General features: G+C 39.2%; 2 protein-coding genes across 2 annotated transcripts in view; one reads left to right on the top strand and one right to left on the bottom strand.

The window, feature by feature from the left end:
- Positions 1–17,622, top strand: part of LOC121421025 — a 70,618-nt gene that overhangs the window by 1,643 nt on the left and 51,353 nt on the right. Inside the window, exons 2-5 of the mRNA XM_041615619.1 lie at positions 2,853–2,906; positions 12,674–12,828; positions 14,214–14,409; positions 15,368–15,676. Of these exons, the coding sequence (XP_041471553.1) occupies positions 15,463–15,676 (214 nt within the window). The 5' untranslated portion in view covers positions 2,853–2,906; positions 12,674–12,828; positions 14,214–14,409; positions 15,368–15,462. The remainder of the gene's footprint in view (positions 1–2,852; positions 2,907–12,673; positions 12,829–14,213; positions 14,410–15,367; positions 15,677–17,622) is intronic.
- Positions 5,182–9,133, bottom strand: LOC121421183 (uncharacterized protein K02A2.6-like). The gene is made up of 2 exons (XM_041615846.1): positions 8,428–9,133; positions 5,182–8,396 (listed from the first exon to the last, which is right to left on the bottom strand). The coding sequence occupies exons 1-2, from the start codon at positions 9,131–9,133 to the stop codon at positions 5,182–5,184; spliced, it is 3,921 nt and encodes a 1,306-aa protein (XP_041471780.1).

Below are 17,622 nucleotides of genomic sequence, written 5' to 3'. Positions count from 1 at the left end.
TGGATCACGAGTAATAGTACTCCTCGTTATCCAAGTCCCCTCCTATGGGAAATTGAACGAACTTAACACGGGAAGGGGACTCGGATCACGAGGAGTATTTAGACAGTTAAATAGTGTTTTTAATGTGATTTTCATTGATTTTAATGATTCTTATTATCGAAAATATTCATTAATCATCTCTAGGAAACTGTCTAAAAGTGGCAGAGTGGTTTTGAAGAGGAGGGAAATGAGGGGTAGATGAATATCAACGGGTTAATTGCCGTTTTGTATTTTTAGGAGAGGGGACTTGGATCACGAGGAGTAGTATATACTGTTTTAATTCAAACTTTTTAGACAGTTAAATAGTGTCTTTAATGTGATTTTCATTGATTTTAATGATTCTTATTATCGAAAATATTTATTAATCATCTCTAGGAAACTGTCTAAAAGTGGCAGAGTGGTTTTGAAGAGGAGGGAAATGAGGGGTAGATGAATATCAACGGGTTAATTGCCGTTTTGTATTTTTAGGAGAGGGGACTTGGATCACGAGTAGTATATACTGTTTTAATTCAAACTTCTTTAGACAGTTAAATAGTGTCTTTAATGTGATTTTCATTGATTTTAATGATTCTTATTATCGAAAATATTTATTAATCATCTCTAGGAAACGGGTTAATTGCCGTTTTGTATTTTTAGGAGAGGGGACTTGGATCACGAGGAGTAGTATACTGTTTTAATTCAATTCTATTGATCTTAATAATTATCATCGAAAATAGGAAACAAGTAACACAGTGGTTTAATTCGGATGAAGGGGGACTTGAATCACGAGGAGTAATTATAGACCGACATTCTTTTTACGTACCTTACGAAATAAAGCAATGGAGACAGTTAAGAGAGAGATGCATTTTGATTTATTTAGTAAAAACGTGATAGACGAAATAAAGCATAATCTTGACAAACATATCATGAGATTTATTCATAGCATAATTAAAAAGTACGACGAAATAAAGCCTATATATTGAAAAGAAGTAGATGCAATTTTGATTTATTTAGTAAATTAGGGATAAACGAAATAAAGCAATGTCTGCAGAAGAGGGATATACTCGGGGCCGATTTATTTAGTAAAAATGTAAACGAAATAAAGCAAATTTCATAGTGTGGGAAACATAAGAAGATGAATATAATCTTGATTTATGTATATGAAAAGTACTAATTTACGAAATAAAGCAATGGAGATTGAAAAGATGATTCAATCATGATTTATTTAGTAAATTAGGAATCAACGAAATAAAGCAATTGAGACTGTTCGAGGGATATAGGGGCCGATTTATTTAGTAAAAATGTAAACGAAATAAAGCAAATTTCATAGTGTGGGAAACATAAAAAGATGAATATAATCATGATTTATTTATATGAAAAGTACTAATTTACTAACTAAAGCAATAGAGATTGAAAAGAAGTATATAGATGCAATTCGATCTGATTCATAATGCCAATAAAGTGAAGATAGACCAAAGATTGTAGAGCTCGCGTACGCGGCGCTCTACAATCTTTGGTGGAGACTGAAAAGAGACAAGTCACACACAACTACGATGGAGGTTGGTAGAAACAGGTAGGACATGTTTTACGTTGTGAAAAATTGTCCGTGGATCCGAGTCACCGGGGACTTGGATCACGATAATGCCAAATTTTCTTCATAAACCTTTGGCATTATCGTGATATAGGTAACCACCGTTCACTTCATACAGCAGCGCTTTATTCAGTCGCACGCACGGTTCCCTATTTCCACCTCCATTCACTTTGTACACAAATGCGCGTACACAAATCTATGAGTGGTTTCCAAAACCACGATTTGGCCAAACATTTTTGTCTTGTGTTTTCATGATACACATAAAGTAGTTTATTGTTATGGTAGGCCTGTATAAATCGGTATACTGATTAACGTTACTTTCGTTAGGCTAAAAATGTCTGCGCAATTGTCACTTAAAAAGTTAAAAATTAAAGTTAAGTGCAACCACTGACTGGAAATGGTATGCCAATGCAGCACACAATGCACATTTAAAAAGTTAATCAAAATATTGCTTTTGTAACGAAATACTAATTTCCATTTATTTTTCATTAGGCCTAGGCCTAGTCATGTTAGTAACTTGGGGAACACTGATATTCACCACGGCATATTCATGAGCTAATGCAAGTAATTTTACAATTCACAATATTCATCAGCCGACTGATTTGTTTTTTTGTTGAATTGGCAATGCTCATCAATCGTTGCCCTCTCTTATACGCGTCTTTTAAAAATCAAGGTTACGAACAAAGTTCAGATTGAGTTGCAATAGAAATAAAAACTTAAAATTGCATTGATTTCAATTTGTTTGGTGAAACATGGAAAGTGATTCAATGTTAAGAGGAGTTTAAGATCAATCACAATGTGATTTTGATTTGTGACACAGCCTGGATCATTTCTTAATGTTGACGTACTGAGATGCCGTTCTTGTCTTAACTTGTAAGCTAAAACTATTGAGTAGAGGTCTACTCGGGATGTCATAAAGGCATCACCTGCCTGTGCAAAGTGTGCAATGATCCATTACTCATTAATAGGGATATCACAATTTTGTGATATAGCTATTCAATTGCACAATGCACAGGAGCTATTCAAGTCCTATGTTATACATGTAATGCACTACATAGCACATTCCTTGTGCAAGCTAAAAACGTCACATTGATGTGAGTGTTGCAGCGAGGTAGAGAGACTCTGATTTGCGTCCTTGATTCCCATAAAAAATCAATTAGAAAGTGTCCTGTGCGCTTGATACTGACCAATGATCATTCTTCAAACTAGTTTACCATTTTATCTCTTTTTATTTGTTTTTCAGGTGAAGCAAAGGAAACTGGTACTGAGAGGCGATTGTCGGCCTTTGATGCTATATGTAAGTCATGTCACCAGCCATCCAAATACCGATTAACTCTTAATGTGCCATTCACTGTAATCAGGGAGTGCCACTTTTTTTAGAGTCTATATTTAAATGTTTTATTTCTATGAAAAAAAGATAATCACTCATGAGACAATAATGTTAAACCTCTTGACCATAAGCTGAACTGAACAGTGGAATCACTCATGCATGCAATGCACTCCTGAAAATGCAATAGGCATAACAATTGCTGTATGACCATTGCACGAAAATGTGTTCGTGGCACTCCAGTGGATCATTAGATATGTATTCATGGCACGTTAAGGGTTAAAGTCACCAGGGAAGGTTCTCAAAAAGGCAAAAAAAAAAATAATAATGATTCAGCAATATGTTGAAAATTAGCTTTTCTGAAAGAGCAATCCTGCTTCATTATAATAGGAGTGGGCTATAAATGGGTGATTTTTGGTTTTACTGTGGGAACAGTTTTTTTGTGTTCCTTTTACCTTATCTCAACATGAAATGACAATATTTTTTGTCTCGGGTCCGAGAAAAAAGTGTGCCGGGCCAAAATCCAAAATGGCCGCCAAAACCCCCCAAAATCACAGTTTTGGCCACAACTTCTTTATTTGGTGGTCTTTTTCTCTGGTTTTGGTGTCTATTCATATGTTTTAGGGGGCAGGCAATTTGTTTTTCCTATAATTGGCACTTTTAAACCATTATTTGTAGAGTTAAAGGTAATTATACCTAAATTTTCCAATTTTTATAGCCTTTTTTCAGCCAAATGTAGGTTTTATCGTCCTCGAGTTCTTGGATATTAGATGGTACAAGGTCAACAATAGCAAGCAGCTTCATAGAGCTATATTGCTTTTATTCCTCTACTATGGGTTTTACGGATATTTGTGAAATATATCTTATTAAATAAAAAAATGTTAATTATCGATAGGGGCAATACAGTATACAATGTACTGTTACTGTACATACTACACTGCATATTTCCATGCATTGATCAGCATGACATATGACAAGGCCTGTATATATGCTATAGTCGTGTAAAGATGCAAGACATCTTAATAAATGATAGTTTAGTCCATGATTACCGAGTCACATTGTTCCTTTATTCGTGTCTAAAACGCACAGTGAATCTAGCTGACCACTTTCAGCATAATCACATAGCATAGGCTATGGTGTCTTCGAATCACAACATTACATCTCTCCCTTTTTTCAGAGATAAAAGCTTAACCTTTTGTCTGGTACAATATGAGACATAACATTTTAATTGCATTGGGCAAGTGTTGTCATGGATATTGGCTAAACATTGTTTACTTCGAGATTTCAAGCTCTGGTATCTAAAATACTGTCTGGTATTCTAATTATTAAAATTGTGAGCTATCGACTGATCAATAGACAAATATTTGTTTCAGGTTTTGTTCGACTACACGTTTGGCTGGTATGTATATCAAATTCAAAACAATAAAAACCTATAGCTAGAGAAAACAAAACATCAACAAGTTGACTACAACTACTGATACATTATGCATACTGTACATTTGTAAATTAGCAGGCTTCATACATAATGTCATCTCACAAAATTGGCTGTATAATTTCCATACATCCACCTCCTCCTCTTAAGGGTGGAGAAGTGCATTTTGTTAACAAACACAATCTTGACAGTACCAACCTTCAGACTCGAATATGTGGGATACATGAATACATTTGAAAAAAAAAAACATCATAGTTGACACATTGAAAACTTATTTACAAGGAAAACAATGTTGCCTAAACAATTAGGAATAAACCTGTAATAAGATACCAGTATACGGAACAAATTCAAGATTTTCTTTGCATAATCAAAAATATCGTGGTGCACATGCATTGCCTTCTCTTTCTTATGTGTGAATCAAGAGGAAAATCTGAAAGATAGAAACAATAAACTGTGAGAAAGAAAATTCTGCCTTATGAATTTTTTTTTTCCAATGTAACATGCACCATGATAAGTGAATTCCTTTGAGAAAGAAAAAATACACAGATATGGCAATAATCAAATTTCGCATAATTATTCTGTAAGCCTTGTGGTTTGTAATTTTCTTGTTATGCAAATTTTAAAAACAAAAGCAAAATCCTGTGTAGAAAAAAACTACATGAATCAAACATACATGTGATTGTTTGAAGGCATTCAAAACAAAAAAAATCATGATGTACATAAAGAAAATAAAATGACACAATATCAAGCAAGATATTATCACTGTCTTGTCCGTTCAAATGATTACTGTTTTGTCATTTGGCCTTTTCTTGGCTAGACAAAATCATCGTAACGCCTAGGGCGTCTGCGTTCACGGATTGGATTTCTCCGTGGAATGTCAGGCATTTGCTCATTGTCTTGTTCATTGTCAGAGCAGTCAAAGTCAGAGTCAGTGTTATCCACAACTAGAGACATATCTAGCACCTTAAAGAAAGAAGCATTTCGAGTTATTGTTTGCTTTCCACGACGTGCAGTGATCATGGATCCTTTGGTGCTGACAACGACAAAAGGCTTAGGGTCAAAAGGGGTCGTGAACTTGTCGACGTAGCCATCACGCTTGACAAGGACTTTGTCACCACATTTGAGTGGCGTCTGGCGCATCTTCATGTGTCGCTCCGCGTTTCGCTTCATTCGCGATTTATTCTGACTGTCGCGATCACGAACGCGTGAATTTTCAACTTGACGCGGAACTTCGGGGAGACGCGTACGCAGTGGACGGCCAAACATCAGTGTCGCTGGTGCTTCGCTAGTGGTTGCATGCGGGGTAGCTCTGTAGTTTCGAAGAAACCGGTATAACTCCTGTTTCCACGATTTGCTCTCAGCGACAGCTGTGCGGATGACCTTCTTCAGGGTACGCATCAGGCGTTCAACTTCGCCATTGGCTCTCGGCCAGCGGGGTGTAATTTTCCTGTGAGAGAATCCGAGATAGTGTGCGAATTTTGCAAATTCTATGCTATTGTATGGAGGTCCATTGTCGCTTCTGACAACTTCTGAGACTCCAAACATGGCAAACACGCGATCTAGCTTCGGGATAACCGCTTTCGCCGACGTGGAAGTTACGATTTCTACAACGGGATATCTGCTGTGGTCATCCACGATGACGAGTAAATGCTCTCCGCTGGGCAGATCTGCGAAATCTATGCTCACATTGACCCATGGACCGGAAGGTAACTCAGACATATTAATTGGGTCACGAAGATTGGACGCGGATGTGGCTTGACAAGGAATACACTGCTTGATTTTCCTTTCAACTATGCGGTCGATTCCAGGAAACCAAACCTTTTCTCGAAGGAGCTGTTTCGTCTTAACAACTCCCTGGTGACCTTCATGCGCGATATCAACAATACGCTCTCTTAGCACCATTGGAACCACAATGCGATTATTGCGTAGAACGAGATCAGAGGTCGCGTTTACTGTGAGATCATCTTTTACAGATTTCAGGCTAGCGATTTCATCATTACGCGATTCTTTCACAACCTTTTCCCATGAGCCTGATTTGATCGCTTCCATGCATAAATTGAGACTTTCATCAGCTTTGGTTGCATCCTTGATGTCTTGCAGAGACATCATTTTTGGCACCGCATGCGCACTGATGAAATTGATATGCTGCTCAGCAGCCTTCTCCTCGCGGCTAGTGGTTCGCGTGGACGGTAGCGGGTGTCGCGAGAGATAATCGGCCGGATTTGTCTTGCCCGGCTCGTAGGTGACACAGAATTCATATTCCTGCAACTTCAAGATCCAGCGCTCAATACGCGTTGGTGGCTTACTATTCGCGTTATTGAAGAGACTAACGAGCGGACGATGGTCAGTAATCACCGTGAAATTACTGCCATACACGTAGAGATGAAAGTGAAGAATCGCCCATGTGATGGAAAGAGCTTCTCTTTCCGTCTGCGAATAGCGTTGCTCAACGGGTGTCAGGGATCTGCTCGTGAATGCGATCACCGATGTTTTTCCATCCTTGGTTGTCTGTGCAAGTAGCGCACCAAGACCTACTGGACTCGCGTCGACGATCAGCTGCGTCGACTTTTCGGGATCAAAGAACGCATTTATGGATTGCTCCGAAAGGCTATTTCTAATCTCCTGCATTGCTCGCTTGTGTTGCGAAGTCCATTCCCACTTCACCTTGTCCTTTGTGAGATCACGAAGTGGAGCGGAGAGTGTAGCCAGATTTGGGATAAATCTGTTACAATAGGTTACAAGTCCGAGAAGACTCCGCACTTCCTGCACATTAGTGGGGTCTTGCGCAGAAGCGATGGCCTGGACTTTCAGCGGATCAGGTGAGACACCATCACTGGAGAAAACATGTCCGAAGAACTCGATCTCACGCTTGCCAAACTGACACTTCTTTCTGCCTAGTGTCAGGTTGCATTCTCTCAGTCGTTGTAGGCAGGCATGTAGGCGCGTATGATGCTCTTCTGGCGTGTTAGCGTAGATCAGAATATCATCACTGATATTCAGGCATCCATCAAGTCCTTGCAGGGCAGTCTGGATCATGTGCTGAAACACCTCAGCAGCTGAGTTTACTCCAAAGTTCAGTCTTTTGTATCGGAAAAGACCGACGTGCGTAGAAAACACTGTCAGGTGTCTTGATTCCTCCGATAGTTCTATCTGGTGATAGCCTGCGTTCAAATCCAGTTTGCTGAAGATATTTGCGCCATTCACCTTCTGGATAATGTCATCAATGGTAGGTGTGACATGCCTTTCCCGCTTAATTGCACGATTAGGGGCACGCATGTCAACGCAGATCCGAATACCATTCTCACTGTTAGGCTTTTTCACAACCTGGATGGATGATACCCAGGGAGTGGACTCACCTTGTACTGGCTCGATGATGTCAAGCTTCTTGAGACGATCAAGCTCTTTCTCTGTCTGCTTCCTTACATGAAAAGGTACGCGGCGATGTTGGTGAGTAACTGGGGGGACATCTGGGTCTACATGCAGCGTACATGTGGTTCCTTTCAGCTTACCGAGTCCTTTGAAGAGATCGGCATACTGGTCCTCCAGATCAGTGGCAGATGGAATCGCATATGTAAGTGCAATCATGCGAAGTGCAATTCCCGTATTGCAGCTCAGAAGGGTGTCGCTGTCCCCTTCAACGACATGGAAAATAGCAGTGGTCGTGTTATCTTTGAAGCTGATCGTGCACTTGAATGTGCCAATTGTTGGCAGCGGTTCATTGCTTCCATAGGAAAATATTTTCACCTTGTGTCGATTCCTGTTAAGTTTCGGGCAGTCAGATAGCAGATTGTATGTTTTTCTGCTCATGACGTTGACAGTTGCGCCCGAGTCGATGAGAGCTTGAACTGGAGTGTTGTTTACGCAAACTGTAGCTCGAGGCTGGTCAGTATCCGATGAAGAGAGTTGGAAGACATAGTCACTATCACTGGTCTCCTCTGCATCCTCTACAGATGTTAGCGCATTAGCCTTGCCTCCGCCTTTCACCCTCTTTTTCTGGTCTTTTGTAGATTTCTCGGCAGATTTGCAGACTTTTGCAAAATGATTGGGTTTTCCGCAGGCCTGCGTTGCAGGTCATTCCTTTTGCAGGACACTTCTTGGCATGCGGATAGCTCCCGCCACAGTGATAGCATTGTTGCTTATGATCAGGAGTAGGTTTGGGCTTGGCCTTGCCCCATGAGCGACTCTGCTTCTGCTTTCCTGCAGCTGTACGGAGGTGATTAGCTTCTGCACGTCCTACATGCTCAACCTCCTTTGTGCGGGTTTCCGATAGTGAGATGGATCGTGCTAGTTCGAGTATCTCTTCCAGCCCGCGATCTTTCTCCAGCGCCTTCCTCCGAAGCTGACTGGACAGGCAACCCTCGATGATTTGGGTTTTGAGTTCCCGCTCGGCATCCGTGAAATTGCATCGCTCTGCTAGTTTTCTCAACCGAGTGCAGTATTGATCAATGCTCTCTCCCTGCTGCTGACGTTCCCTTCTGAAAATTATTGTTTCATACATGGTGTTCTGCTTTGGTTGGAAGTACGTTTCCAACACCTCTTTGGCCTTGGTATATGTGTTGTCAGTGGGTTTGAGAGTCTGGAAGACATCGTCCAGGTCTTCTCCCCCGTAGTGTAGAAGTAACGCCTTCTTCCTGCCATCATCTGTGATGCCAAACCCTGTCATAGCACCTTCAAACCTCCTAATCCATTTCTGCCAGCGAGAAAATAGCGAGGAAGGGTCGGAGTGGACATCAAAATTGGCCAGCGTGGGCATTGATGTCGCCATGATTGTGAAGTGATAAAGAGTCCCAACAGCAAACGTGTAAAGACTGATAAGCAATGGCGAGGAAGATCAACAGAGTACTGGAAAGCGTTCATAAAACTTCTCTGTTGTAAAGCTCGCACTCCATCACACACGCGTACACGTGTCACACAGGAACTGAGACAGTGCAGAAAAACAAAAGTTTGAGATGACGAAAATGTTCATTGTAGGCGCTTACCCATCGAAATTCGGGAACAAACTAACAATGTAGGCATGAGTTCAAAACTCACTCGTCGCCAGTGTAAAGATGCAAGACATCTTAATAAATGATAGTTTAGTCCATGATTACCGAGTCACATTGTTCCTTTATTCGTGTCTAAAACGTACAGTGAATCTAGCTGACCACTTTCAGCATAATCACATAGCATAGGCTATGGTGTCTTCGAATCACAACATTACACTATAGTGTCATAGAAATAAGCTCCTAAGGTTTAAAATTAGATTGTGAATTGTGAATTTGATTGCTTGTCAGCTGATGTACATGATGAAACCAACAACGTAAATTGCACATAAAATATCACATATCATATACGTACATCACATATCTACATGTAGCCATATCTTCTTCATTTGGAGGCTTTTTTTACCTGGTTGTGGTGTCTAACTGGCCTATGTTTATGGGGTCAGGTAACTATATAATCATGGTAACGTTGATGAACAGTCAATCATGTAAGTTACCATGTAAGTTAACATAATGGTAAATTTTTATGCAACGGGGCCCAGAATATCTACAGTGTAAATGCCATGATATGGGGTTAATTACCTTTCTCCGCCCCCTGAATTAGCATATTTGACAAAACATGTCCTCAGTTTCTGAGACAAAACACATCTTCAATTTCTGAGGCATCTAATTCTAAACCTAGGAGCTCATTTCTACATGTATAACACTATAGTTTATACATACCTTGTCATGGTGGCCAATGCATTTATGCAGTGCAGTATGTACAGTACATTGTATGTATACTGTATAGCCCCTATGGATAATTAACATTTTTCTTTATTTAAGATATATTTCACAAATATCCGTAAAACCCATAGTACAGGAATAAAAGCGATATAGCTCTATGAAGCTGCTTGCTATTGTTGACCTCGTACCATCTAATATCCAAGAACCCCACGACGATAAAATCTACTTTTTGGCTGAAAAAAGGCTATAAAAATTGAAAAATTTAGGTATAATTACCTTTTAACTCTACAAATAATGTTTTAAAGGACAAATTATAGGAAAAACAAATTGCCTGCCCCCAAATATATATGAAAAGACACCAAAACCAAAGAAAAAGACCACCAAATAAAGAAGATGTGGCCAAAACTGTGATTTTGGGTGGTTTTGGCGGCCATTTTGGATTTTGGCCTGGCACACTTTTTTCTCGGACCCAAGACAAAAAATATTGTCATTTCATGTTGAGATACATTACAAGGAATAAAAAAAAACTGTTCCCATATTGAAATTACAAAAAAAGTATTTTTGACCCATGTATAGCCCACTCCTAATTATAGTGTCAAAGTTTGAACTGGAAAAGTTGAAAAAGATACAAGAGTTTATTGGACACGTTTTTATGGACAAATTGGAAGATCCAACTGAGGTTTGCTCAGTATGTACATCTCATACTTGAGTAAACCTAGAACTTGAAACCTTGTTTGATCCTTAATTTTCTAAAGCTTTCACTGGACTTCTGCATTCAATTGAGTTCTTGTGAAGGTTATGGTTAATCAAAAAAATTGACAAGTTGTATATCATTTTAAAGTTTAGAATGTGCCTTTTTAAGCTTAATGATAATCTCCGAATTCATTGTGGACAACTTATTTTTGGTTTTGGGGTGGCTGGATACTCTAGTCCACTGCTCTCAACGAATTGTAGCAGTTCCATTGCTTATAAAAGTACAGTGCATGCAGAAATGGTTGTTGTACAGTAGTTGTCAGTGTTTCCACTCTTCCCGAAATTCAGGAAATTTCAGGAAATTTTGACTTTTTCCAGGAAAGGTTCGGGAAATGAAAATATTCCAGGAAATTTCAGGAAATCTGAAAATTACAATTAAACAACAATTAAACGTAGAAACTATCAATATTCATGATATTCAGGTTACATTTTAATAATGTTTTACAGCCATATGTAGCCCAAAACTTTTCGCTCACGCTCGCTGTTGCAATTTTGTTCCTTTTTTTAATGAGGGCGTGAACAAAAGCAAATGCTAAAATCCTTTATTTTGGCTACCTATAGGCCGAATTTATGCTCCCTGTATTATTGCCCGATTTTCATTTAAAATCAAACTTGAAAATTCCAGGAAATATCTCTGAATTTCAGGAAATTTGTGATTCAGTTTCTTTCGGGAAATTTATTTTTGAGCTGTGGAAACACTGGTAGTAGTAGTGTAGTAGAAGTAGAAGTAGTTGTAATAGTCTTCCCAAATGTCTTCACAAATTTTAGATCATTTGATACCTCCCCAAAAATTAGAAAAGCCCCCCCCCCCAAAAAAAAAAAAAAGAGGTCTTCACCATACATTTTTGGTTGTTTCATACCCAACACAAATTTGACAAGCAAAAAAAGAAAGACCTGTCTTCAACATTTTTTTAGGGAGGGTTGAACACCTACAACCCCCCCCCCTTGCGTACGCCACTGGTAGTAGTTGTAGTGTAGTAGTGGTGGTAGTAGTGGTGGTAGTAGTAGTAGTAGTAGTAGTAGTAGTAGTAGTAGTAGTAGTAGTAGCAGCAGCAGTAGTAGTAGTAGTAGTAGCAGCAGCAGCAGCATCAGCAGCAGCAGTAGTAGTAGTAGTAGTAGTAGTAGTAGTAGAAGTAGAAGTAGCTGTAATAGTCTTCCCAAATGTCTTCACAAATTTTAGATCATTTGATACCTCCCCAAAAATTAGAAAAGCCCCCCCCCCCCAAAAAAAAAAAAAAGAGGTCTTCACCATACATTTTTGGTTGTTTCATACCCAACACAAATTTGACAAGCAAAAAAAGAAAGACCTGTCTTCAACATTTTTTTAGGGAGGGTTGAACACCTACAACCCCCCCCTTGCGTACGCCACTGGTAGTAGTTGTAGTGTAGTAGTGGTGGTAGTAGTAGTACTACTACTACATGTAGTAGTAGTAGTAGTAGTAGCAGCAGCAGCAGCAGCAGCAGTAATAGCAGCAGCAGCAGCGGTAGTGGTAGTAGTAGTAGTAGTAGTAGTAGTAGTGGTGGTAGTAGTAGTGAAATTAGTAGTAGTAGTATAGTAGTATAGTAGTAGTAGTAGTAGTAGTAGTAGTAATAGTAGTAGTAGTACTTGTTGTTGTAGTTGTTGCAGCAGCAGAAGTATTTATTATGTGATCCATATGAAAGCAGACTTTCAGATTCAACATATTTTCAGGAATTCAAGTGTCTTAGAAATACAAATTTTGACCCATAATGTATAGAAATGTCAGCTATTGAACCACAAATTTGTTCGAAATATAGCAATATATTTGAAATCAAAGTGTAAAATCCAAATTTAATTGTAATATGTCCCTCTCCCCGTTCCTCAGTGAATGAATACAAGGCTAACCAAGACCCGTCTAAGAATATCAGACTGATTGGAGGTCATACTACGTATGAAGGCAACGTTGAGGTTCGGCTAAGGAATGGCAGTGCCTGGGGAGCTATATGTGATGACTCATGGGACGAACAAGATGCTGAATTGGTAAAAAACTACTCAGTACTACTTTTCATCAAATTATTCATTTTAACGGAATGTATTTGTAAAAATTAAATGGGGGGGTAGCAAGTGTGTCAAAACATTTAAGATAAAGCTAAAAATTATCTCTATAATTTTATCAGGGATGATTTTTTTTTTATAAAGTTGTTTTTGAGGGATGATGGTTTTTTTTTTGCTCGGGACACCTTCACTTGTGCGCCTTGAGCATCTCTAACGAGATGGGTATAGCACCTAATAAATTGCCTTTATTGTTATTATTATTATTAGCCTATTGTTTTAGGGGCTGGGGGTTACTTTTCACACTGTGACATCGGATAAGCCTTAATATGGCAGTCAATGAGGATTTTCTGGGGTCTTTGTTTAATTTCTAGGGCTCTTTTGAACATGAAGGGGGAGGGGGGGGGGGGGGCAAAATCAACGGGTGGGGGGAGTTTGTGCCTCTATTCTATTTTATACTTTCTTCTCTTTTTCTGCATCTTCCTCTCTCTATTTCATTTAATTCTTCTTTTACTGTACTTTATAACAAGTACGAGTTACAATAAAGTTCTGTTTCTTTAAAATAATGCTTGCATTTCCATTTTTTCATTGAGCAAATGTGTTTTTGTGGATTGCCTACCACATTTGTGGGCCCCATGACACAAAAGTTTAGCAGTTAATCATACGCTTGATTTTCAAAATTAATTTGATATTATTTTCAATGCAATCAATTGAAACAAATATACGATGATTATTTCTGAGCTTTGTGTTATGGGCCAATAGTGTTGTAAAACTGTATTGCGAATCCACCAAATTGTATGACTTGTACGGTGGCACAAAACCATAGACTACACAGAGTGTTTGTTTCCATAACATTGCTTTATTTAATCACATACTCTGTGAAAAATTTCAGTAATAAATTACTAACTTTTGGCAAAGAGCACTGCATTCATACTTGAATGAAGTGCGATGACAATACAATAATTCTGCACATTCTGCATCATATGGTTTGGTGTTGTACCATGGGTTTTACTGTCTGCAGAGTTCCTGCAGTCATGGAAATTCTTGGAAAAATGTGTGGTCATGGAAAGTCAGGGAATTTGGAAAATTTGTTTAAAGTCAAGAAAAAAGTCTTGGAATGCATTTACCTCTTGGCTATGGCAGCTTTCCAGTATGTCGTGTCCTGCAACTCTCATACTCTATTATAATTGATGTTCATGACTTCCATTTTCCCAATTTTGTGACATTCCAAATTCTATATAACTCCCGGGACATCACGGGAAGTCATGGAAAGCAATAATTTAGTAATGGAAAAAGTCATGGATTTTTTTCATCAAATTTCTGTGGGAACCCTGTACATGTGACTTGACAACTTCTTTTGTTGTTTCTGTCAGGCATGTCGGACCCTGGGTTTTCAAGGTTCCTTGGGGGCCACTTCGAACAGCTACTTTGGGGATACGTCGGATGACTACCACCTGGATGAGGTGCGATGCAAGGGAGGTGAAAGCGATATCTTCGAGTGTTCTCATCTTCCATTCGGTCACCACAACTGTGACGTAGGAGAGATTGCCGGTGTTCATTGCATACCAGGTGGGTGTTTCGGAAAGCTGTTCGTAAGTTCAGAGCAACTTTAAGAACGAATGGTGAACCTTTCTTGCATGTTAAGTAACCACCAATGAACATTTAATGATCAATATCATTTACCACAAGAAAGGTTTGCCCGTCATTTTTAAAGTCATTCTAAACTTGCAAACTGCTTTATGGAGGCACAATAGCTCAGTTGGTTTCAGATTCTGGTGACCCGCATTCGATTTCCACTTGGTGCGCTAGTGCCCTATGGTAAAGCATTAATCCTCATTACCATCGGTCCTCAGGTTGCTTGCTTACAAGCATTCATGCTTTCTTAGCAATTACTGATTAGGTTAGCAAATCACCACCAATCGCCACCATGAAACGGCCCCCAGGTATAGTCAGTAGCCATACAGCTTTAAATCTTGTTTTGTGAAAGATAAATGCCAGTTGAAATGAGTTTGTACAGAATCCATTAAAATGATCATCCAAGTGACTGTTGGATGAAAGATATGAAAATATGTGGCAAAGGACTCTGAAAGATATTGTGAGCTACATATTGCACAGATTCAGGAGCCTGTTTCACAACATTGGTTTCATTAAGAGTCTGTAAAATCAAGGTTAATTACAACCTGTAGATCTAGATCAGGTGGGTGTTTCATAAAGCTGTTCGTAAGACACGAATGACTTTACGCACGACTGGTGATCCTTTCTTGTGCTATGTGATATCCATATGTAATTGATTTGTGACCTAAGAACGTGTTCCAGTTGTGCGTAAAGTCGTTTGTAACTTTACGAACAGCTTTATGAAATACCCACCTGGTGTGTCAAACACAGGCACATGTGGAACAGTGCATTATTGCTTGGAAAAAAAAACCTGACTGAGCCAGAATGTCTTGCTTATTTTGCTAATCTCTCAAGTCTTTCTTCATTTCTAGAAATATTCCCATGTAAAAAACTCCTCTGTATTTTCATGCAGATATTAGACTCCGAGGGAGCAAGAACGTCCGTGAGGGTCGGGTCGAGATCAACTACAACGGGGAGTGGGGTACGATATGCGATGACTCCTGGGACATGGTGGAAGCCGACGTTGTGTGTCGTATGATAGGGTATCCCCATGCCACGGCGGCGCCCAAGGCAGCGAGGTTTGGTCCAGGTGAAGGGGCTATAATCCTTGATGAGATTCAGTGCGATGGATCGGAGAGGACGATCCAGGAATGCCCCCACGACGGGTTCCTAGATCATAACTGCAACCACGGGGAAGATGCCAGTGTGATCTGTGATCTGAGTAAGATAATATTGGTCATATTTATTTATTTCATATTTACTTTCACACAGCAAGTGACACACCTTGTCTGCTGTTCAAACCCTTCATTTGGTCCTTCCTATGTCATTCCAAAATCCAGAAAACAGGCCGGTTTCAACTCCTTTCAATCTCTTGCCCCCCGTCTTTGGAACAAACTCCCTCCATCTCTTCGAAGCCTCCCTTCTCTTGACCTCTTCAAAAAACATCTCAAAACATACTTCTTTAACCATAAACCTTAACTTGTCTTATGCAATCAACAGCGCTTTGTATCCTCTGGAAAAAGCGCTATATAAATCCAATTATTATTATTAAAGGGTCTGAATGTGCAGCCTACTTATGCCTTGTGTACTGAAGGCCCTCTCAGAACAGCAAGTTTTTTATGTGCTAGTCTTTTCATGGAGACACACTTGTTGATCAAAGTTTCAATCAGGGGGTGTGCATGCAGACTGTAACACACCACTGTTAATTAAAGCTTCCATGTCTAAAGTACAAACTCTACACTCGGTAATTTCAAGCAAAGCGTCGGTGTTGTTTTTAGAAGAAGGATACCGATTGCGTAACTGAAAGCTCATGACGTCATGCTCACAAGCTGCAAACTTGAAATCGCAATTTTTCACAATCCCTGGGGGTTGCTGCCGGTGAATGGGGAAACAACACATAGATTGTAATGCATGTGTAACATGACCGTTTGTACTCTTCAGAAGATAAAACTAACAACATGAACTGCTAGAAAAACCTCGTATGTTCTTAGATCAATCTCAACACCAGCATCATTTCAAGTACAGTGTTGTTACAATGGCAACACCAGATTTCAACACCGTACTTGAATTTATCCACTGTAATGTGTATATGTAGTTGCAACTGAGGATTCACTTGTGGCAATTGTGTATGGTACTTAAAGGACAAGTCCACCTCAACAAACACTTGATTTGAATAAAAAGAGAAAAATTCAACAAGCATAACACTGAAAATGTCATCAAAATCGGATGTAAAATAAGAAATTTATGGCAGTTTAATGTTTCGCTTGTTTTCAACAAAATAGTTATATGAACGAACCAGTTACATCCAAATGAGAGAGTTGATGACATCACTCACTCACTATTTCTTTTGTATTTTATTATATGAAATATTTTTATTTTCTCATCATTGTCATGTAAAATGAAATTTCATTCCTCCCTGAACACGTGGAATTACATTATTTTAACATTTTGTGCTTCAGGCAAGGAGGTCCTAATAGTCAAATTCGTAAAAATTGAAATATTGTATAATTCAAACAATAAAAAACAAGAAATAGTGAGGGAGTGACATCATCGACTCTCTCATTTGGATGTAACTGGCTCGTTCATATAACTATTTCGTTGAAAATAAGCGTAACTTTGAAATGTCATAACTTTCTTATTTTACATCCGATTTTGATGAAATTTTCAGCATTGTGCTTGTTTGATTTTTCTCTATTGATTCAAATCAACATTTTTCTGAGGTGGACTTGCCCTTTAAGTGCATCCTCCATCCTCAATCAGCCTATGATCTAGGCAGGGGCTGCAGTTAGTGTCTTTGCTGCTTTGCTGAATGTAAGCGATACATCTTATCTGGTGAAGACTACGCATTGTGGCTGTGTTGCCAGATCAGACGTTTCGCTTGCGTTCAGCTTAACAGCAAAGACAATAACGGCAGCCTCCTAGATTATAGGCTATCCTCCAGCCAACCCTTCTGTATGCGCTCTCTTCCCTTACCTACTTCAATCTTTTTCTTTGGCCATCCCCTGTAACTCAGACCACCCACCTTAAATTCAAAATTTCTTCTTAAAACATTGCCCGTCTTCCCTCCTTAACTGAATTAATGTGAGTTTTGTACTTGAGACCCATACTTTTGTTTGTCTGTTTTACAGGTACCATTCACCATCTATCTCTATGGATTTCATGTGCTTC

The sequence above is a fragment of the Lytechinus variegatus genome, chromosome 9 (genome assembly GCF_018143015.1).
Source record: "Lytechinus variegatus isolate NC3 chromosome 9, Lvar_3.0, whole genome shotgun sequence".
Classification (NCBI taxonomy): Eukaryota; Metazoa; Echinodermata; class Echinoidea; order Temnopleuroida; family Toxopneustidae; genus Lytechinus; species Lytechinus variegatus.
The sequence above is the reverse complement of the archived record's forward strand: the minus strand, read 5'-3'. Positions and strand labels throughout refer to the sequence as shown.

Excerpts from the sequence above, each read along its gene's own strand:
- LOC121421183 (XM_041615846.1), bottom strand. The coding sequence starts at position 9,133 with ATGGCGACATCAATGCCCACGCTGGCCAATTTTGATGTCCACTCCGAC. Across the intron at positions 8,397-8,427 it reads AGGAATGACCTGCAACGCAG|TCTGCAAATCTGCCGAGAAA; the intron begins GCCTGCGGAAAA and ends ATTTTGCAAAAG.